Consider the following 21,379-nt stretch of genomic DNA (forward strand, 5'->3'; position numbering starts at 1 on the left):
AAGCTCCCCCGCGCGCCCCGGTTTGGATCTGCCCGCTGCTCCAGGCCCCGGCGGCGCTTGCGGGAAGCAGGTGGGAATTTGGGGGGAAAAACATTTGTATGGGGAAACATCTGCCTGGGGGCACGGCTGCGTGGGGGCACGGCTTTATGGGGAAAACATCTGTATGGGGGAAAATACCTGTATGAGCGCACATTTATACGGTGGGCAAGCTGGGGAGAACGACTGTATGGTGGAAAACATCTGTATGGGGAAAAACATCTGTATGAGCGAACACCTGTATGCGAGCACGGCTGTGTGGTGGAAAATATCTGTATGGGGAAACGTCTGTATGGGGGTACGGCTTTATGGGGGAAACATCTGCATGGGGATACAGCTCTATGAGAGAAAACGTCTGGGAGCACAGCTGTATGGAAGCAAGACTGTATGGGGGCACGGCTGTATGGGGCAGGGCTGTATGGGGACAGGGCTGTATGGGGGCACGGCTGTATGGGGACAGGGCTGTATGGGGGCACGGCTGTATGGGAGGCACGGCTGTATGGGAGGCACGGCTGTATGCGGGCACGGCTGTATGGGGCACAGCTGTACCGAGGAGTGTGTGGCCGTACAGGACAGTGTGTGCATGGCGGGATGGTGGGCAGTGCTGAGCTCACTCCCCGCCTTTCCTCCCCCCGCAGCTGCAGCCGCCCGTGCCGGGCACACCCCGGGGCAGGGGGACGATGAGACGCGTGTCCTGGTTACGCCCCGTGAGGGGCTGCAGCCCCCAGCCCCGGCGGTGCCCGTCCAGCTCCTCTGCCAGCCGCCCGCTGCCGCAGGAGCCCAGCCCGGAGCCCCGCCCGGAGCCCAGCCCCGAGCCGGCCGCCGGCCAGCGCCGCATGAACCCCCTCAACATCCAGATGCTGTCCAGGAGCCTCCACGAGCAGATCTTCCGCGGAGCCCAGGTGCGCTACTCGGCGGAGGAGGTGCAGCGCAGCGTGCGGCACCTGCAGCGCCACGAGCTGTGGGGCATGGAGACCTCCACGCTGCCCGACGTGCACCTGCAGCTGCCCCGCATGTACGGCGACAACATCGACGAGCACTTTCGGCTGCTGGCGCAGAAGCAGAGCTTGCCCTACCTGGAGGCGGCCAACGAGCTGCTGCGCTGCCAGCTGCCCCCGCTGCCCCAGCAGTGGGCCTGGCAGCTGGGCTGGACTCGCTACGGCCCCGACGGGCAAGCGGAGCCTGTCGACTTCCCCGAGGAGCGGGCGCTGGTGCTGGATGTGGAGGTGTGCGTGGCCGATGGCCACTGCCCGACGCTGGCCGTGGCGGTGTCCCCACACGCCTGGTGAGATGCAGTGCCAGCAGGACGCTGGGGTCACAGCAGGGCTGGGGGGACACGGTTTTGGGGATGGGGATGGTCCTGAGCAGAGCCTCTTCGTGCAATTCACTGCTGGATTGCAGGGAAGACACAGCAAAGCCCCAGGGCGTGGAATGTGTGTCCTGCTTAGCAAGCACGGCAGTCCCCGGGGTTGGTGACCTCCCTCCCACAGGTGGGTCCTGCTCAGCACCCCCTGGTGCTGCAAGTGCTTTGTGTCAGCTGTGGGTGCCGCGTGTCCCCCACAGGTACTCGTGGTGCAGCAGGCGGCTGCTGGAGCAGCGTTACTCCTGGTCCAGCCACCTCACCCTGGCTGACCTCATTCCCATGGAGAGCCCAGCAGGTGCCAGCTGTGCCAGCAAACAGGACTGGACGGAGAGAGTGGTGGTGGGACACAATGTGGCCTTTGACCGGGCCTTCATCAAGGAGCAGTACCTTATCCAGGTAATCCATTGAGCCTTTGCTTTGTACTGGCAGCTGCAATTTCTTACCCACATAATCATTTGCTTTGGCCCTTGAGGGTTATTTTGACAGATAATGGTCTGCACAGGTACTCCAAGCTTGTGCTCACTTTGTCCTGTCTTCCCTTTAGAGGAAGATATTCTTGCACCCTGTAGGGCTGCTGGAGGCTGCAGGGTGGCAGCTGAGGATGTGGCAGGTGCCTCTGGGCAGCTGACAGCCTGCACTGGGGATGGTTTTGGCTCTCAAAGGAGGAGTGTGGCAGGCAAAGTTTGTCTTGGCAAAAGCAGGTTGAGCAGAGGACTTGCAGCTCCTCCAGCATATCCCAAACCCTCTCTTTTCCGCCGCTGTGTTGTGTCCCAGGGCTCCAAGATGCGTTTCCTGGACACCATGAGCATGCACATGGCCATCTCGGGGCTGACGGGCTTCCAGCGCAGCCTCTGGATGGCTGCCAAGCACGGCAAGAGGAAGGGGCTGCAGCAGGTCAAGGAGCACATGAAGAGAACACGCAGCAAGGCAGAGGGGCCGGCGGTGAGTGAGGGAGCTGAGCTGCTGCCAGTGCTGTGGGTGGCAGGGGACTGTGTGCTCTGTTTGCTCCTGGACCGGCAGAGTGGGTTGGAGCTGCTGTTGGAGCAGCTCCACTGAGTGAAACTCTCCCCAGCACATTTCAGATAAGGTGGCCTTGGTTGAAGCTGAAGCAGCAGCATCCTTTACTCCTGATCTTGGCTGCAGCTGGGCATCCTCCCACACTGTCTGACCCCCCCTGCTGTCCACAGATCACCTCATGGGACTGGGTGCACGTCAGCAGCATCAACAACCTGGCTGATGTGCACGCGCTCTACGTCGGCGGGGAGCCGCTGGAGAAGGAGGCGCGGGAGATCTTTGTGAAGGGCACCATGGCTGACATCAGGAGTGACTTCCAGGTGCAGGAGGCCATCCCACCATCCTGCAGGCAGCAGGAGCTGGAGAGGGGAGCAGGGTGGCGGTAGCTGCTGGGGTAGTTTCCATTTTGCTGCGCTTTCTTGCAGCAGTGGGTGGGCATGGGCTCTGCAGCCCCAATGCTTTGCTCTGTGCTGGCAGAGGGATGGCTGTTTGCCTGCTCTCACCTGCTGCTGTCCCCAGGACCTGATGACATACTGTGCCCGTGATGTCCAGGCCACACACGAGGTGTTTCAAGAGCAGCTGCCACTGTTTATGGAGAGGTGAGAGCTGCCAGGCTCTGGCTGGTGTTGGCCAAGGGGCCATGGGCTTGGTGGGTAATGGGGAGGATCATGGTCCCTCTGAGCATGAGATGTAGCTCCTCTTGTCCTTAGGGTGTTCTGAAGCTCTTTTCAGGACATGTAGGTGAGCAGGAACAAGCATCAGCACAGTGGCTGAGGGAGGTGAACAGGGTTCCTGAGGCAGTCTGGAGCGATACAGTTTTGAGATTGTTGCACAGGTCAGGCAGAAGATACAGAGATTCTTATGATTTAGGGGAGGGGCACTGAGGGTTGTGTCAGGCTGGGAAACTCTAGGTGAAGCCACACTCATTGTAGTCTGGTGCTTCTAGAGCTGGTCCCCTGTGGCAGATATCTAATTCCTTGATGCTTTGGGGCCCAGGTGCCCCCACCCTGTCACATTTGCAGGGATGCTGGAGATGGGAGTGTCCTACCTGCCGGTCAATGGGAATTGGAAGAAGTACCTGAACGATGCTCAGGGTATTTACGAGGAGCTGCAGAAGGAGATGAAGAAGTCCCTGATGAACCTGGCCAACGATGCCTGCCAGCTGCTGCACAAGCACAGGTACTGTGGACTGGGGCTGCAGGAAGGAGCTCAGGCACCAGGTGGTCCATGGGGAACTGTGGGTGGGTGTGAGGGACAGGAACAAAGCTGTGGTGTGACAATGGTGTGTTATCAGGTACAAGGATGACCCTTGGCTCTGGGATCTCGAATGGGACATACAGGAGTTTAAGCAAAAGAAGAATCCTGGGAAGAAGAAGAAGAAAGGCCAGGATGGCAACAGCCAAGTCTCCCCAGTAGCAAAGAATGCAAAAGAGTCAGCACGGGAGTGGCAGGAGGGTGAGCACAGGTGATCCCTGGGAATGAGGGATCCAGGGGTGCCCAGACCAAGGGACAAGTTTTGTTGGTGCTGCAGGGTGAATCATTGCTGGGCTATGTTCCATGCTGCTGCATGTGGTGGGGGACTGGTTTGATGTCCCTGTCCCCAGAAGGGTGGCACAAGAGCCCTTTGCAAACCAGTTCTCCTTGCCCCACCAGACCCTGGTCCCCCCAGTGAGGAAGAGGAGCAGAAGGTCTCAGCGAGCCAGCTCTGTCTGGAGCGCCTGAAGGAGACAGTCACACTGCAACCCAAGAGACTGCAGCACCTGCCAGGCCACCCGGGGTGAGTTGGGGACCCTGTGTGTCCCCAGGGCCTTCCCTGCGCTTTCTGACCATCCCTGCTGCTCCCCAGCTGGTACCGCAAGCTGTGCCCGCGCCTGGAGGAGCAGGGCTGGGTGCCTGGCCCCAGCCTCATCAGCCTGCAGATGAGGGTGACCCCGAAGCTGATGCGCCTGGCCTGGGACGGCTTCCCCCTCCATTACTCAGAGAAACATGGCTGGGGATACCTGGTGCCAGGACGGCAGGACAATTTGCCAGCAGCCTCTGTAGAGACTGATGGCCCCTCCTGCCCACACAGGTGAGAGGGATGTAATGGGGTGCTGGGCTGGGAGCTGCCCCACGAGGGTATTTGGGAACTCCCTGGAGCCCTGGTGCTGCCCAGGTGCTGCCCCAGAGCCTTTGGGTTCTGTTATGGGTGCATCAGCTGTGTCCCCTCCTCTGGCAGGGTGATTGAGAACCTGTACAGGCAGCACTGCCTGGAGAAGGGCAAGGAGCAGCCCGTGAGTCTGGAGGTAGCTGTGGAGGACGAGCTGCTGGGGATGGACAGCAGCACCATGTGGCAGAAGGTGAAGGAAGGAATGGAGGGTTCCCTGGTGGGAGGGAGGTGTGGGGTAGTGCTTCTTCCTGTGTGCATGCAGTAACCAGCCCTGTGTGCAGCTCCAGGGGCTGCAAGTAAGAAATTCCCTTTAGTAAGTGTTACTGGAAGATTGATGTTTGATCTGGCTTCCCCATGGTCCCTCTCTGCCACAGATGGAGGAGCTGAGCCGGATTGAGGTGGATCCAGAGGAGAAAATGAGCAAAGCAGACCAGAGCCTGGTGCTGGTAAGGGGGGGGTTCCTGTGGAATGGGGTGGTGGATTGTCTCTCTTTCCTTGATTTCCCCCTCCTGTCATGCCTGAAAATATTCCTGGTGTTGCCTCACTTTGCTAGTTGCAGGAGGAGATGGAGGAGCTGAAGTGCACAAAGAGGAGCCAGCCCTCGTTCCACCATGGCAATGGTCCCTACAATGATGTCAACATCCCTGGGTGCTGGTTCTTCAAGCTGCCTCACAAGGCAAGCTGGGGCTCCTGGGGCTCTTCCTGTCCCCACGGTGCTGCTGGGACCTGAATGATCTCATCCCATGGGATTGGGTGGGGGAAATCCATCTCTGTAGCTGGGAGAGGAGGATGCACAGAGCTTTGCTGAGCCCTGACGCTTTTTTTGCTATTGAAGGATGGGAATGATAACAACGTGGGAAGCCCTTTTGCCAAGGATTTCCTGCCCCAGATGGAGGATGGCACCCTGCGGGCTGCTGTGGGCCGCACCCACGGGACAAGAGCACTAGAGATTAACAAAATGATCTCATTCTGGAGGAATGCTCACAAGCGGATCAGGTGAGCAGCTGCTTTCAGGGTGGGGAGTTTGTGTGGATGCACTGGAGCTCAGCATCTCGTCTGCGCTGTGTCCCCTCAGTTCCCAGATGGTGGTGTGGCTGAAGAAAGGGGAGCTGCCTCGTGTGGTGACCAAGTACGGTACCCAAACCTGGACTGTTGTTCCCTTTACCCCGTGCTAGGAGGGCTCCTTCAGGGCAGTGCTCATCCTTGCCTCTGTCCCAGGCATCCTGACTATAACGAGGAGGACGATTACGGAGCCATCCTGCCGCAGGTGGTGACTGCAGGCACTGTCACCCGCCGGGCGGTGGAGCCCACCTGGCTGACAGCCAGCAACGCCCGGGTATGGCCACGCTTGGATCCTTGTGGGACTGTTTTGGGGCTCCCTCTGTGTTTTGGACTGATGGGAGCTGCTTGGGTTGGATAGGAGTTGGATGTGGATGTGGAATTTGAGAGAGCAGGGCCAGAGCTGAGGTCCTCTTGCTGATGTGCTTTCATAAGGGAGAAAGGAAGGAGTGGGCAGAGGCTCTGGAGCTTCAGGATGTGGGAAAGGGGAAGAAAACACCAGCATACTAGTTTCTGTCTTTCTCAAGCTCCCCTTCTTCTTTGCTGGAGTAACCAAGTGGAGGATGCTTCACATGGGTTAAACCTGGTTTTGACATTGAGAGCAAAACTTAAAGGCACAAGGAATTCTGTGCTGTGGGAGGAAGGCTGCTCCTGTGCCGTGGAGGAGGAGGAGAGGGATGTGCTCACCTGGGCATGGTGTCCTGCAGGCTGACCGGGTGGGCAGCGAGCTGAAAGCCATGGTCCAGGTGCCACCTGGCTACTCCCTGGTGGGGGCAGACGTGGATTCGCAGGAGCTGTGGATCGCCGCTGTGCTGGGCGAGGCGCAGTTCGCTGGCATGCACGGTGAGCGGGGCTGCGCCGGGGAGAGGCTCGGCTGCCTCCTCATCCCGATCCCGTCTGGCCTCCAACCTCTGCTCCCCTCCCGCAGGCTGCACGGCTTTCGGCTGGATGACCCTGCAGGGCAAGAAGAGCAACGCCACCGACCTGCACAGCAAGACGGCCGCCACCGTGGGCATCAGCCGGGAGCACGCCAAGGTCTTCAACTACGGGCGCATCTACGGGGCGGGGCAGCCCTTCGCCGAGCGGCTGCTGATGCAGTTCAACCACCGCCTCTCGCAGCAGCAGGCGCGGGAGAAGGCCCAGCAGATGTACGCCGTCACCAAGGGCATCCGCAGGTGGGTGCTGCCCGGGACAGAGCCCCAGGGCTGGTGGCACTGTCCCACGGCAGCTGGGTTACTCGCTGTCCCCTCCAGGTTTCACCTCTCTGAGGAGGGGGAGTGGCTGGTGACGAAGCTGGACCTGGCTGTGGACAGGGCGGAGGATGGATCGGTGTCGGGCCAGGATGTCCAGCGGCTCCAGAGAGAAGCCATAAAAAAGTGAGATGGTCTAACCCTGCATCGGGATGTGAGGCAGAGAGGGCTGCAGCCTGATGGGCTCTGGGCAGAGAAGGAGGTGGGGCTGGATAGTCTTGGTCTGCCCTTCCTGCTGCTCCAGGGACAAGGAGGTTTGATTTGGGGGCTGTCAACCTCATCCACTTTCCCAGTGGAGTTAGCATGGTCTCATGCTGCTGCTCCAAACCAGGAGGGAGTGTTTGAAGGTCTCAAATGGGGACCTGCAGCCCCCTCCCACTCTTCCATCAAACCTCCCCTCTGCCCCACAGGTCCCGGCAGGGGAAGAAGTGGAATTTGGTGGAGCAAAGAGTGTGGGCTGGAGGCACTGAGTCTGAGATGTTCAACAAGCTGGAAAGCATTGCCTTATCCCCCTCCCCACAGACCCCAGTGCTGGGCTGTCACATCAGCAGGGCCCTGGAGCCTGCCATGGTCAAGGGGGAGGTAAGGATGCAGCTCTGGGCTGCTGAGATTTTCGTTTCGTTTATCTATTCCAAAATGGGTACCTGGTGTTCAACCCCTCTTAGATTGCTGGAGGCCCATTAGGCTCTTGTAGCCATTCAGGAAAACCATTGTTCCTTTATCTCCATGCCATCAAGAAAACCCAAGCACCCTGGGTCTAGCAGATTTTTCCCAGGAGCTGTCCTGTACAGGTACCATGCCCTTGTCTGCAGTGCTCTCTTACTGTCCATCTCTCTCCTTTCACCAGTTTGTGACCAGCAGAGTGAACTGGGTGGTGCAGAGCTCAGCTGTTGACTACCTGCACCTCATGTTGGTTGCTATGAAGTGGCTGTTTGAGGAGTTTGACATCAACGGGCGCTTCTGCATCAGCATCCACGACGAGGTGCGGTACCTGGTCCAGCACCAGGATCGCTACCGGGCAGCCCTGGCCCTGCAGATCACCAACCTCCTCACAAGGTGAGATGTGATGCTCTGGTGTCTCCTGGGGAGGAGCAGAAGTGACTCTAGAACAGGACAGGCAAGCCCCAGGGGCTGGGGTTGGCTTGCCTGCAGCAAGCTGGTGCAGAGCAGTTTTATTCTGTTCAGGGCAAGTTAGCAGCACTGGAGGCTGCAGCTCCTTCATGTGTGACTCAGGTGGCTATAAATGGGCCTTGGCTTTAATTCCCAGGGATAATGTGCTGGCAAACAGAAGATATGATCAGATTTTGGCCCTGCAGGGATGGGGCCAGTCACTGGCTCTGCTGGGATGCAAGTGCATCGCTTCTTGCTTGCTTCAGGTCTGCAGCCGTCACATGGCAACCTTTGGGCTTGGTTGAGGAGCTGGGAGTCTGAAACTGTTCCATCCCTCATTCCCTGCTGCCTTCAGGGGACAGCAAGGGGCATGGGCTCATCTCTGCTGTGAGCATCAGCACTGTCACCCCTCTCACACAAAGGGTGTTCCTGCTGCTTCCCTGCCCCATGCAGAACTAAGCTCAGCCTACAAAGCTCCTGACCTCCAAGGGCACCTGTTGATCCAGCTCTGGCACAGCCAGTTTTGCCAAATCCCCCTCCCAGCACCGTGGGGAATTTGGTTACACAGGAGCTGGCCAAGGTGAGCTGTTTCTCCTGTGTGGAGGCAGGAATGCCACAAACAGCCTTTCTGCAGCCACAGCAGGGACAGGCACTCTGATGTTCCTGCCTTTGTGCTGGCTCCTGCGAGCGCAGGGCTTCCTGCTGGGAAGATCCTGCATCTGCTCTGCCTGCCAGGGAGGATTAGCCAGCAGTGAGGGGCTGGATTCTTCCCTTTTCCCAGGGAGGCTCCATTACTTACAAGGAGGCACCATTACTCTTCCTCCCATGCCCACTTTAGCAATACTTGACCCTCCTGCTATCCAGGACTTAGAAAGTACCTTGTCCCACACCTGTGGGTGCATAATACCCTGTGAGGGGTGGCTGGCCAGTTTGGTAAATGTGGCTGATTGGAACTGGGTATGACAAGGGCAAGGATGATGTCCAGCACTGTCCCACCTGTTTGCTTGTTCTCCAGGTGCATGTTTGCCTACAAACTGGGCCTCCAGGATCTGCCACAGTCAGTGGCTTTCTTCAGTGCAGTGGATATTGACCAGTGCTTAAGGAAGGAGGTGACCATGAACTGTGTGACACCATCAAATCCCATGGGGATGGAGAAGTACGGCATCCCTCAAGGTGAGCGGTGTCCGTGCAAGCCTCCCCAGCTTAAGCAGAGCACTTGGCCTAAGCTGTCATCCTCTGGGGGCTCCTTTGTTCAGCTGAGGCACCTCATGAGCCCCTTGGTTCCTGACAAATCATCTGACTTACAGGGCAACCACTGTGCTGCAGCCTGCTCCTCTTTCCTCAGTCGTCAAGCAGTTTGTGCTGCTGCTTTCCAGATGTTTGTGACAGTGATGAGCCAGGCCTGGCTCTGTTCTTCTCCCACACTTTGTTTGCTTTGTGCTCCTTGGAGGAGACCTCCTGTGCAATTTTAACACAAACCAAATTTAATTTTTTTTCCTCTGAAAGGAAGCACCTCAACAACCTTGTATATTTTGCCCTGCAGACCCAAACATTTCCATCTTTTACTCCTTTCCCTCCTTCCCTGCTCTCCCTTAGCCAAGAACCCTGTTCAGAGAACTCTCTGGCATTGCTGCATGCTTCCTCAGCAGTCCCAAGGCCTCAAGGCATCCCTATCTGCACTCAGTGTAACCCTCCAATTGCTGCAAGCAAACATTTAACTTGTGGCTGGGAAAGCAGCTCCTCCTCACTGTGCAGCAGTGCTTTCCCAGATAAGGGAAGAACCTTCCCTCAGATTTGTTCTCTCAGTCACTGCACACATCAGATGCTCCACCCTTAAGTAACCTTTATTAGGATTCTTACAGGCAAAGGGTGTTTTAGAAACAGGATTTGTGCTCTGTAGGCAAAAAGGGCACTTTTCACCAAGAACAAGGCAAATTAAACAAGTGCATCACAATCAGGGTCAGCAAAAACATAACAGCAAAACTGTGCAAAACCAGCCTGGGCAGAGGAAGCTGTGGCCTCTCACTGCCCAGGAGCTGCACACAGCAGCTTCAGCTCCGAGGCAGAACAGCTCATGTTCCCAGCTCCCTGCTGGTGCTGGTTTCTGCATTCTCACCACCACCCAAAACAGAAATTTGAATAAATTTAGGGCTTTCTGTGCTAGATGCTCTGAACTAAAGCAAGTCCCAACAATTGCTCTCTTCTGTTGCACAGTCTGAGTGTACTGCAGGGAACTGACTGTCCCCTTGTCTTCCAGGGGAAGCACTGGATATATATCAGATAATTGAAATAACCAAAGGCTCATTGGAGAAGCAATGACGACACCAGAGTGCCAGGACAACTGTCCAGACTGCGTTCCAAAGCCTCCCTGTTCTTTCAGGAGCAGATCTTTTGGCAGGGACTGATCCCAGTCGCTCTCTTTCCCTTTTGCTGTAAGATTTTCATAGCAGCACATTCAAAGAGCAGAGGCACTTCTGATGGCAGCTGTAAAACCTGAGACGGGCCAGAGTCGCTCCCATGGACACAAAGGAAGAAGGCATAAGTATTTGGCAAGAGAAGCAATAAACCATCATCTCCATATCTGCAGGCTTTGAGACCAAGGCAGGTCCACCATGGAATGGGCACTGTGAGAGGAGGCAGTGGCAGCAACCCCAGATTATTTTTTTCTCTGTCTCTTCTTTTTGGGTTCCTGGTTCTCATCTGTCTGCTCTGCTGTGCTGCTCTGGAGAGGGGAGGGAGAGAGCAGCAGTAGAGTGTGATTGTTTTTGTGTGAGTAGTCTAAGGAATGTTTACCTAGAGCAAGAAGCCAGCTGTGCAGAACAGGATTTAGCTCTTCTTTTCTCACTAACAAAATGACCTGAGTATGGGATTCCTGTCAGCCACTGATACTTTCCCCATGGGCCACCCCCTCTCCAGTTCATGCTGGAACTTAGGCCATGGGCTACCAGTAGCACAGAACAGGGACTCTGTCCTGGGTTTTGGCTTGTTGAAACACTCAGGAAAATGTGGATAGAAGCACCAATAAAAACCTGGACAATCAGCAGAGTAATTTGTTTATTTTTCTTAGCCAGCACGTTGCATTGCCTTCACCAGCACTGTGTAGTGGAGATGGGTCTGAGAATGATGCCTTGCAGAATTTGCCCTGGCAGGTCTTTATCTACAAAAGCTTGCATATAAAACCACTTTGCATCATACTGCAAAGGTCTGATCCTGAAGTTTCACACCTCCCCAGGACCAGAGACACAGAGCTGGTGCATGAAAATAAAGGCCACTTGAGGCAAAAGGCTGGGGTGCAGGGAGTGTTCTGAGAGAAGCTGTTCACTCCTTCCTGTCAGCTTAGTATTAAAATGAGAGCTAACCTGGGGAAGGCCGGCTGTTCTAACCTCACACATTCCTGCACAACTCACAAATACAGCTGGCTTCTAAAGAGGAAAGCTGTCAGTCAAAGCAGCTGAATGAGTCTGACCTGGTCGTTGTGCGGCTCGTTCTCAGCATCCTCCGAGTTGTGCTCCTGCAGGGCGCTGTCCAGCACGGACGTGTTGATGCGGAAATCCCGGGAGGTGCTCAGCTTCATGTACTGCATCAGGTTCACCTGCAGCAACCGAGGGGAAACATTAAGCCATGAGCATCTTAAGTTTAGTTTTCTACCCTGTCTAGTCCTCCCACAGCACTGGGAGAGAGTCCATCACAGTAATACCACAGGACTGAAGCACAAAGTGAAAAAGCACCTGCCCCTGTGCAGTCCTGGGGCCCATTTACATTTTCCTTAAAGCCAAGTGATTGCCAGCTGCTCTCACCCTCATGTAGGATCTTGTGGTACATTTCATGACACAGACTGGGGGAGAGTGAGGAAAGCTGGCACAAGGTGTGCATGCTCCTGCTCCACCAGGAACCACAGGTCACAGGCAGGACTGATGTTGGCATGGGCTGCTATCAGTGTGGCAACAATTCAGCAGTGGTGGGCCAGGAGCATGGGCAAGAGCTGAAAGGTCCTTACACCTTCCTAATCTGAGCATTAATAGAGACTTTAACAGCAGCCCTCCACCTTGCCATTGATCCCACTGTTCCATCAGTTTCAGGTCACAGAAGATGTCTGCTTTACATTACCTTTGACTTCTTGGAGAGATGGATAAGGAACTTCTCATATTGCTCAATTGCAAAAATCAGGTTTGGGATTGGCTTGGTGTCCCGAAGCACCTTGGCCTGAAATGTGAGAGGAGTGAGATGGGTCAGATTTGGAAGGGCACAATGGCACTGTAGCATGACATGAAGACCACAACATTCCCAGTTTAGGAAAGAGTCTTCAGTAGTCTTGCTCTGTACCAGTCCTACCCCACCCTGCATGCCTTGCCAGCTTTGTCACTAGTTTTAAATTGACTCCCAGGATGGCTCTGCAGTGAGGCTTTCCTGTGCATGGTTTTGTTCTCTGCCTGCAGTCCACCGCCCTGATATCCCTGTCAGCAGCTCCTCTGCTCCAGCTCTCCCAAGGCATCACAAGCTCGGGCCATCCAAGCAAAGAGCACCCTGACGCTTCACCACATTGTTGTCCTGCTTATTTACCACCACTGGTGTTCATTCCCCATGGTGACAGAGTGGTAAAGGACATGCAGCATTTCAGCCCATTTCCATACACTCAGGGAAGAGCTAGGAAGATCATACTTCTGGCTTTTTTAAACCCTTAACATCACAGGAATGTCTGGGACAGCTGACGAGACAGCGAAAATGCTGTCTGGGAGCACAAACAAAGGACATCAAGGACCAGGAACCTGCCAGCCTGCTCACTTGCTCCCAAACAAATAATCTAGTCATTTTCAACTGCTTTACTTTAGTGGAATCCATTCCTTCCTTCATCTTTAAATGTACTGATAAAATTAAGAAACACTTAAAGAGGATGCAATATCAATAATCAAGTTCCAATAAATTAGCCCATATCTGTAATTCCACAGCGTACCCCAAATGGTAAAATATCAGACAAGGCAGACTGTATCAGACAATATCCAGATTGACCTTTGTTTCATGTCCATGAGAGTTTAAGCTGCATTTAATGAAGATGGCTTTTTTGTTGTGGGTTTTTTGTTGTTGTTGTGTTTTGTTTGTTTGTGCTTTTTTAGCATTTTCTCTGTAGTTACAGTAGATTAAATTTGATTTTTACTTAAAGGCCCAAATGACAAATTGTCTGGTGATCTGTAAGAAGCCACCAGGTACCACAAGCCTCGAGATACATGATCCTGCAACTACAGCTTGTGTTCTAATGGAGTGAGTCAGTCTTACCATTACTGTGGAGACTGCAGCAGCTTCACCCTCTTTCTTCTTCTTTTTCTTCTCTTCTACAAAGCTTAAACTCTCACTGTGAATGTTCTGAAGGATGCCAAAAGATGTGTCATTAGAGGGTAAGCAGGGAAGAAAGGCCAGCCAAGAAAGGCCAGAGAAGTCCTTGCTCTAGCCAGCTAACAGCATTACCAGCTAGGTAACAGAGAGGTAGCAGTATAAGGGTGGAAATAGGTGTGATCTCAAAAAAAACCACAAAACCAAAACCAAAACAAACCAATAAAGAAACTAATCTAATTTATACATTCAGAAATGTGCATGTATGAGAAGCCCCCAGCAGTGATAGCTCTGCACACCATGACACCTTCCCCAATATGTTGTACAATTCCTGTGGTCCTCACACAAGTACCCAGTTCCTCTCCAGGCAGATAAATCCTAGCTCCAGCACTGCAGTCTTTGGCACCCACATTACTTCACACTGTGATGACTGCAGTGTTGTTGACCTTTATTTGCCATTGTGGTTAACAGCACTGTTAATCTCATACAAAAAAGCCCCACATGAACAGAGGGGAACAAAACCCAGCTAAAACCCAGCTCCTTCCCTGCTCAAGCAGAAATCAGCATGCTCAGTCCCAATGGTGCTGAAATGTCTTACACAATATTTGACAAAGTAAAGCTTGAACTGTAAGAAACTCAGGTCATGTCAAGAAGATTAATAATCCCCAAGGGTGGCCATGTACTGAAGCTGATACACCACTCAGCATCAGACAGACTGGCTGTGATTCTGCCAGTTAATTTAGGCTTTACCTGTACGTAAGTAATGAATGAGTAACACTGTGGGGTCAGATGGGAGCCTGAGAGCTTCACCTGCAAAGGAGCAGAGAGAGAGGTTGGTGTTACTCCTAACTCAAGGCAATGAGCCATTTCCCCAGAAACCTGCTCACACTCACCAGCTTTTCCAGTCTTCCTGGAATTGTATTTGAGCTGCTGCGGCAAGCCTGGATATACTGCAAGGAAAACAGGAGTTTCTTCTAGGTGTGCTGTTCCCACCCTTTATCCAGGCAGAGCTCAAAGCAGCTCATACAATGGCACAGTGGGGAGGGCAGGATTTGCACAACTATCCTCCCTCCTGGGCTTGTTATATCACAAGTGCCATGTATGCATTCCAGAGCTCTGAGAGGAGAGCTCTGGGGCAGTCACCACCTCATCTCAAAGGAGCTCCACAGGCCTGTGTTTCATGGACCAGCTCCCCCAGGTCCTGCTTCAGGGAATGGGTGAGTGGCAAGAACAGGGCTGGTGAGCACTGTGAAAACACTGTGAGTACCCTTCATTGTGCACACAGTTGTGTAGAGGAGCCCACAGCACACACTGGGAACAGCAACTCTGAGCCATGCAAAGCCAAATTCAGCTAGAGAGAAGCTTTCCTTTTATCTCCACTGGTACAACTATCACTGCTCAGAAAGGCCACAAAATTGAGGGCATGAAAGCCAAAAGAACAAGGGCTCAACTCTCCTGCAAGAGATCAATAGCCTAGTCCCAAGTGTAGCTGCTGCCAGGGGTCACTGTGAGCTTGCTGCAGCAGATGGAGAGAAGTTTTTTAGCTCAGAGGCAGCCCACTGTTGGCAAAGCACACTCACATGTTTGATGAGGGAGGTGAGAATTGTGTATGTCTTGCTGAGGCTTCTCAGCAGAGTGTCCACACAGCTCCCTGCTGGGAGTGCAGTCTGCACCAGCTCATGACAGACAGTCAGAAGAGTTCCCAGCTGCAGAATTATACCTTTCTCCAGAACCTGAGTTTGGTTTGATGCCTGAGAGGAGTCTTCTAGAAGAAAGAGATGAATATCTGGTGAATATATATTTTATGAATCCAGTGGTGCAGGTGGGAGGCAAAAAAGACCATCTTTGTGTCTGATGCATAAAGCCCCAGTGGGACAAGGTGAAAATAATCACTAGAGAGATTTTGTGACAACACCCTTATCTTACTTTGTTCATGTGGAACCAGCTCAAGGGAGAGTATAACCTGACCTCAGATGATGCTATCTCAAAATCCTCAAATATCTTTTTGCTCTCTGTCTTTATCTGTTTTTGACAAAAGTGTAACAGTAAGAACTGGACCACTTTCATTACCTGATGTGTCTGATCCCAGACTGGTGAGTTTCTTGATAAGCCAATCCACCTCTTCAAGCACCTTATCCACCTGACCCAGAACCAGCAGCTGAGACAGAACAAATAACAAAACAGGTTTTGGAGGAGTTTGGCACAACAGGAACCTGCAAGCTGCTCCAAGCACAGTAGCCCTGGACACTGCAGGTGTCACACACACACTGCTCTGACTCACACAAACAGTGGGGGCTGCAGTCTTGGCATTCACCACGGCAAAATGGCACCGACCCTCCACTTCTATGTCCTGGGCAGAGGAGAGAAAACAAATTCTGATGAGTAAAACTTTAACTGCTGTCACATAGTTTGCACCAGAGATGCACTCAATTCTGACAGCACTATGTGATGAGAGCTCAGCTGCTCCTGCATCATACCTGATCTATATCTCCCAGGCAGGCGTGGATGTCTTGTGCAAGTTCCCGCAGGAGACCCACAGGGCTCTTGTAGAGAATGTGGACACTGAAGAGCAGAGACAGCAAACCCTTGCAGCAAGAAATATCCTCTGTGGGGAAGAGGAAGTGACACAGTGCCAGGTGCAGAGCTTGCCTAGCTACTTAGGAGCATCAGACAACCAGTGAAGGAAAGTCTCAGATTCAGTACGGATTTAACAGTAGTGAAAATCCTATCAAAATACCCCAGCCACAAAAGCAGGGTTTAGAACATCAGGCATCCCATATAATAGTGCAAGGGGAACGACTGGAGCCATAGTTGGGTCATAGAAAAATGGTGACCAAAATCACTGAGGAAGTGCAATGCAAACCCTGGCAAGAGTACTGTCTTTCCAGAGTATAAATCCTGATTTGAGCCTAAATAACAAGGGAGAAAAGTCAAGCGCTTGAGTGGCTTCCTTTCCTTCAGAAATGCAAATAGTTTTAGCTAATACTCATACTTATAATCACAATGTTGTGGCAATCTGCCACAGAATGGGACCTGAATGTATCTTGATGAAGAGGTAAAACCAGGACACAGCTTGTAAGGGTCTAATATCAGACCTGACACATCACATCTAAACATGCTCCTCAAAGCTTACTTACCAAGAGCATTTTCTTTGCAAACTTTAACTGTCCAAGTCAGGAACTGAAGGAACTATTTAAGAGGAGAAAAGGCATCATGACTTTGAAACAGAATTCAAAACACAAAACTACTACTACTACTAATAAAAATTCAAGACACTGAATCACAGCAGAGGAAGATGAGTAGAGAACCCAACTGTGCTCTGTAAAGTTTTACAAGGGACACTAATCCTACTAACAAGTCAAAAGCTGAGACCCAGGACAGGGTAATGGCTATACATTCCTTTGGACAGAGTAACAGCTCCATTTAATTTAAGGTAAATGATGACTCTAGACTTCTGGCACAGTTTGTGCAGTTCCTAGCTTGTAAAATTGGGGCACTTTAGAAAATGACTCCTTGCATGGAAGGATTTAGGCACTCAGCCAGTTTGGACTGGACACAAGTTTGCTGGCCTTTTTTGCCTCTATCCCATGTGGAGGCCACACCACAACTAGGCTATGTAAAGAGTCCCTGCTCAGGCAAACAAATCATTCAGCTGCCCAAAGGCAGGATCAGAATGCGCAGGAGTGGGATGGCAAGACAACTTCCTCTTAAGTGTTCTTACAGGTGTGTGACAGGAGAGCCCTTCACAGTGTAACAGAACAGTCCCTTTGACCTGGTGTGGTGTGTGAGTGGAGGCAGGACTCACATGTCAGAGCCCATAGATGCCAACCCCATCTGATAATCTCCTTCCCACACTATGGCTGTGCCAGCCAGCCACCATGTGAAGGCTGAGGAGTACCTGCTGTGAGGCTGGATCCAGGAGTTTGGACAAAGTGGAGAGAACTGTGATGAGTGACTGCATTTCCTTGGCGTTGAAGTCATCTTCAGCACTGCTGAGCTGGTTCACCAGGGACCTCTGGTTAGGGGAAGGAAAACACTCCCTGAGTGTGAGTATGTGTTGCATAAGCAAATAACCAGAAGCTGCAAGCAGATAAAGGGATCAGAGCAAGGAGAATGACAAAGAGTACAAAACCAGAACTCTTCTCAAGAACAAGTGCTGATTTTTGATAGGAGTGCTTACATACAGTTCTGCATATGGTCAGTGTGACTTTTAGAATACTCAGGGAAGTTTATGCTGCACTGAAGAACCTAGAGTTCTGTAAATACACATGCACATCCACCCAACTCTGTAAGGCACCCTGAAGAAGCTTTCCTAAGGGATGAGAAACTTTTCTGAACTGCTAGGGAATCAGTGCCACAGTTGCTATCACATACTCAACCCTGTGGTCAAACAACAGAGAGCTAGCAGTGTTTCCTGCCAGAATCCCAAATGCTTTGGAACACTTGCAGCACAGTGGTACTCACCTGAAACTGTCGGATCTGGAAGGCAGCTTTCTCTGTGACATTAATATCCGTTTCTTCTGCGTCACCATCAGTAATATCTGGCAGAGACAGAGAGGTGCAGAAAAAAAGCTAAATGCCAAGAGCAGAATACAGGATTTATTTCCTAAAGTGAGAAAGACTGCTCACAGCTAGAGGAGGAATACAGACTGCAGTACCATGGTGAGCTGAAAAACATGTTAAAGGCAAACTTCAAATAGATGAATGCTGTATCAGACCCCAACTATCCTCTGCTGACAGACTGAGAGCTCTATAAAGGCAGGTAAAATATATCTCTAAAACTTGCCTCTGGTGTGAAAATCTGTGCTACTTAGCCCACTTTGTTACTGAGAGACAAGAACAAGACCCATCCCTCCCTAGTTATGGATGAATGGTGCTGGGTCCCTACCTGCCCACACATGGGCTGGAACCTGGAGGGTAGAAAGCAGAGCAGAATTATACCATGTGCCTACCCAGGGCTTGCAGAAACTGGGGGATCCTGGCAGAGTACAGCTGCTGCACTGTGTTGAAGATCCGCAGCAAACCTTCCAAGCACAGAAGTGAAATGCTTTTGCCCTTCTTCTTCCCTGATTCTTCAACAACAGTGGGAATTGAAGTGTACCTCCAAAGCAGAACCCTGTGGGATGGGAGATGAGATTTACTCCAGTAAAGCTGGCTGCACAGGGCAAGAACTAGACTCTACTCTAAGGATTGCATTTTTAATATAACTAAACTAGAAGGTCTTTTACCTATAGGAAAAGGGTGGGGGAAGAGATCTTTTTTAAGAAGATATTATTTCAATGTCAGGAAAACAGCTACTGCATTCTTCCTGCACAACTAAATAATTTAATTCCTTCCAGGTGCCAAGGGACCTCCAATCCCATTTCAAGTCCATCTTTATGCACTCATTTCTTCCACCCAGCTTTTCCTCTTTCCCAGACTATCCTGACCACTGGTGTCAAATCCACCAGTGACAAAAAGAGCTTTTCTTGTGGCATGTCAGAACTGTGAGATGTCAGAATTCACTACAGGGCTGTCTATAAATAAAATCAGAAAGGTAAAGGCAGGCAAAGCAAAGTAAAAAAGCTGTGAGGAAAGCAAAATTGTTTGGCCCAAAGGAGACTTTTCTATTTGTAGGCAAACATCTTTTTCCTGCTTCCCTAACCCCACTTCTTCCCTTTTTTGTTCCCTCTCCTTTCTTCTCATTAGTTCTGTTGCCTGCACAGATGATCTTATTCTGTTTCAATGTCCAATCACGCAAAACATGTAGCTCACATGTAGTCCTAATGACTGCAACAAAAATAGCCTCTATTATTTGGGGTGAGACACAAAACCGGCATTATGCATGGCAGGGGTAATTTGCATTTTGTGCTCTCTGCTGACTGGGCTCTGAAAAGACCCCATGCAGATATGACCTAGATTCCAAAAGACATTTACATGGTTCACATTCTTGGATTTCCAAAGGATTAAATGTGTGAATGTCTTCAAGCATCTTGCAGAAGTCCTAAACAAATGCTTTCTAAAGCTTGTGTCCCTCATACATATGTTTTGTTCTGTAGCTCCAAGTGAATTTTAACTTTGTTGCATTCCAGAGGCCTCAAGAATCCAGCCTGTAATCATCTTACCTTCTCTATGACAATGAGTGATGAACAAAAAGTCAGAAAGAGACTGAAAATGTTTGATGGCATTTGGTTCTTCCAGGCCAAGTTATTAATTAAAGCTGTATCACTCACTATGGCACAGAAACTGTAGTGCCTCCACTTGATCTCTCAGGAGCACAGAAAGGCAGTGACCTCAACCCAGCAACAACAGTTTAAACAGTTCCGGACTGCATTCTTCTTTCAAAACCCCACCTGAGGATCAAAAATCCCCCAAACGCATTGCTGATGTCTCCACATGCCCCACCGACTCACTGTGTGATTTTGCAGAGGTTCTGGAACATCTTCTCTGGATTTTGCCCGTCAGGTCCGTCCGTCTGTCCCGTCTCCTCCAGCTGCTGCACCTTCTGCAGGGCGACGCTGACAGCGTAGCGCAGGAACTCGGTGCTGGAGCGCAGCACGGCCAGGCTCTCCTCGTGGCTCTGGGCATTGTCCCTGCAGGACCACAACTGTCAGGGAACTAGGGATGCACAGAGCAAGCTCAGGGCTGGCCTGTGAGATCCCAAACTTAATATGCACTTGCAAATAAAGTCTCTGGCTGAACTGAGGGTGGAAAAGACCCTTTGTTTTGCTAGCTTCTAGTGAACACGCAGAGGATAAGAGTTGCAGCAGCCTTGCCTTTCCAGGCACACTAACACACGTTTTGAATTATGTCTGGCTCTGCTCCACAGAGGAATGGACACCTTCTCACCTGAACAGAGCTGTGAGCAGAGTAGATACAAAACCCATGGACAGGAAGCTCCGTGTAGTTTTGTTGCTCAAGGCAGATTTGTTCTTTCCAGCTTTCTCCTTCAGGATTTCAGAGAGTTTGTTGTAACAGGTAAACAGGCCTAGGACATCCTCAAACTTATTCTTACTGCAATAAAAGAGTAGAAAGCATTAATGGAGAAAATGCATTTTTGGAGTTTCCCATTTGAAGCTTCAGCTGCCAAATTACACAATGATGCTGCCTAAATGATGAAACCCATTACATCTCCCTGCCTCCCTAGCAGTGTGTACCTCACTCAATCCTTCTCAACCTACTCTTCTACAAAATGTCAGGTCCCATCTCCCACAACACATGACATTCCAAAGGAAAACACTCCCCAAGGCTCTGTGAGTGGCTGTGCCACCAGGCACTCAAGCTCAGATCACTGATTCTGTGTTGGCACTACCATCCTGTGCCTGCAATGAGGCTGTACTCCAAAGAGCTGGGCAAACAATAGAGGGGAAGATTTAATGTTTTACCTGAAGTTCCCGACTTTGAAATTGTACTCAATCAGAACCTCACAAATTCCCATCACCTGAATGGCATAGATGTTATTTTTCACACCGACACCAGAAGACAGTGAAAAATCTGCTGATTTATCCTGAGAGATAAAAGAAACAAGTGAAAAATCTTTTCAAAACCTGACAAGAAATCAGCGTCTTCTCCCACTGAGTCAAGCTGAAAAATCTGATTTACCAGTTCAAAGTCTTCCAACTCGCTCTTGATCATTCGTCGTGTGACAGATTCTAACATCTCTTCAAAGTCTTGCTCAAATCTCACACCCTCCTCCTCCTCCTCGTCGTCATCTTCAGCTCCTTGGCACAGATGCACAGTGCTCTTGTACCAGGAGAGACAGTGCTGGATGCAGCAGAGCAGGTGGGCCTGCAGGAAGCAGCCACACAGTCAGACTGAGCCTCTGAGCTGGAGGTCACTGCCAGAAGTGGACATGGGCCAGACTGTTCTGGTGGGATGTAAAGAGCTGTAGCTGCCTTTGTAACTGCCTTGAGTCTTGAGGATATGCCTCATTCCCAAATTGAGGGGATCAGTAATCTCACAGAAGCTACCCAGTTCCAGCTTCAGACAGTGCTCTCTGCTTGAGCTTTTCTAGATGGGATGTAAAGACAACTTCCCCTGCTCCCTCTACCCAGCCACCTCAGGTACTGAAGGAGATGGAAAGGAATTTCCAAA

General features: G+C 51.6%; 2 protein-coding genes across 3 annotated transcripts in view; one reads left to right on the plus strand and one right to left on the minus strand.

Annotated features, from left to right (window-relative positions):
• POLG (DNA polymerase gamma, catalytic subunit) lies at window positions 1-11,026 on the plus strand. Of its 2 annotated transcripts, XM_056499879.1 has the most exons (23): window positions 1-70; window positions 675-1,321; window positions 1,600-1,795; window positions 2,174-2,341; window positions 2,587-2,733; window positions 2,933-3,012; window positions 3,410-3,592; window positions 3,708-3,868; window positions 4,067-4,190; window positions 4,260-4,484; window positions 4,632-4,752; window positions 4,937-5,008; window positions 5,122-5,238; window positions 5,398-5,558; window positions 5,638-5,691; window positions 5,781-5,898; window positions 6,329-6,464; window positions 6,550-6,796; window positions 6,875-6,997; window positions 7,282-7,453; window positions 7,719-7,927; window positions 8,997-9,154; window positions 10,239-11,026. In XM_056499879.1, the coding sequence occupies exons 2-23, from the start codon at window positions 717-719 to the stop codon at window positions 10,298-10,300; spliced, it is 3,639 nt and encodes a 1,212-aa protein (XP_056355854.1). In that variant the 5' UTR covers window positions 1-70; window positions 675-716; the 3' UTR covers window positions 10,301-11,026. The 2 variants fall into 2 exon arrangements, with proteins under 2 accessions (XP_056355854.1, XP_056355855.1); XM_056499880.1 differs by lacking the exon at window positions 2,587-2,733 and having other exon boundaries at window positions 6-70.
• Window positions 9,808-21,379, minus strand: part of FANCI (FA complementation group I) — a 24,153-nt gene continuing 12,581 nt past the window's right edge. The window contains exons 20-37 of the mRNA XM_056499878.1: window positions 20,888-21,073; window positions 20,671-20,792; window positions 20,135-20,299; window positions 19,699-19,878; window positions 18,259-18,422; window positions 17,771-17,847; window positions 17,205-17,321; window positions 16,444-16,495; window positions 15,784-15,911; window positions 15,588-15,656; window positions 15,377-15,464; window positions 14,887-15,071; window positions 14,200-14,256; window positions 14,057-14,116; window positions 13,253-13,339; window positions 12,089-12,184; window positions 11,448-11,573; window positions 9,808-10,703 (exon numbers count right to left, since the gene is read on the minus strand). Coding sequence (XP_056355853.1) covers window positions 10,638-10,703; window positions 11,448-11,573; window positions 12,089-12,184; window positions 13,253-13,339; window positions 14,057-14,116; window positions 14,200-14,256; window positions 14,887-15,071; window positions 15,377-15,464; window positions 15,588-15,656; window positions 15,784-15,911; window positions 16,444-16,495; window positions 17,205-17,321; window positions 17,771-17,847; window positions 18,259-18,422; window positions 19,699-19,878; window positions 20,135-20,299; window positions 20,671-20,792; window positions 20,888-21,073 — 2,025 coding nt within the window. The 3' untranslated portion in view covers window positions 9,808-10,637. The remainder of the gene's footprint in view (window positions 10,704-11,447; window positions 11,574-12,088; window positions 12,185-13,252; window positions 13,340-14,056; window positions 14,117-14,199; window positions 14,257-14,886; window positions 15,072-15,376; window positions 15,465-15,587; window positions 15,657-15,783; window positions 15,912-16,443; window positions 16,496-17,204; window positions 17,322-17,770; window positions 17,848-18,258; window positions 18,423-19,698; window positions 19,879-20,134; window positions 20,300-20,670; window positions 20,793-20,887; window positions 21,074-21,379) is intronic.

This window comes from Oenanthe melanoleuca, chromosome 10, assembly GCF_029582105.1.
Source record: "Oenanthe melanoleuca isolate GR-GAL-2019-014 chromosome 10, OMel1.0, whole genome shotgun sequence".
NCBI lineage: Eukaryota > Metazoa > Chordata > Aves > Passeriformes > Muscicapidae > Oenanthe > Oenanthe melanoleuca.

Coding starts and splice junctions, on each gene's coding strand:
- POLG (XM_056499879.1), top strand. CDS start 717: ATGAGACGCGTGTCCTGGTTACGCCCCGTGAGGGGCTGCAGCCCCCAG. Junction 5,239..5,397: donor TCTTCAAGCTGCCTCACAAG/GCAAGCTGGGGC, acceptor TTGCTATTGAAG/GATGGGAATGATAACAACGT. Junction 5,692..5,780: donor CTGCCTCGTGTGGTGACCAA/GTACGGTACCCA, acceptor CCTCTGTCCCAG/GCATCCTGACTATAACGAGG.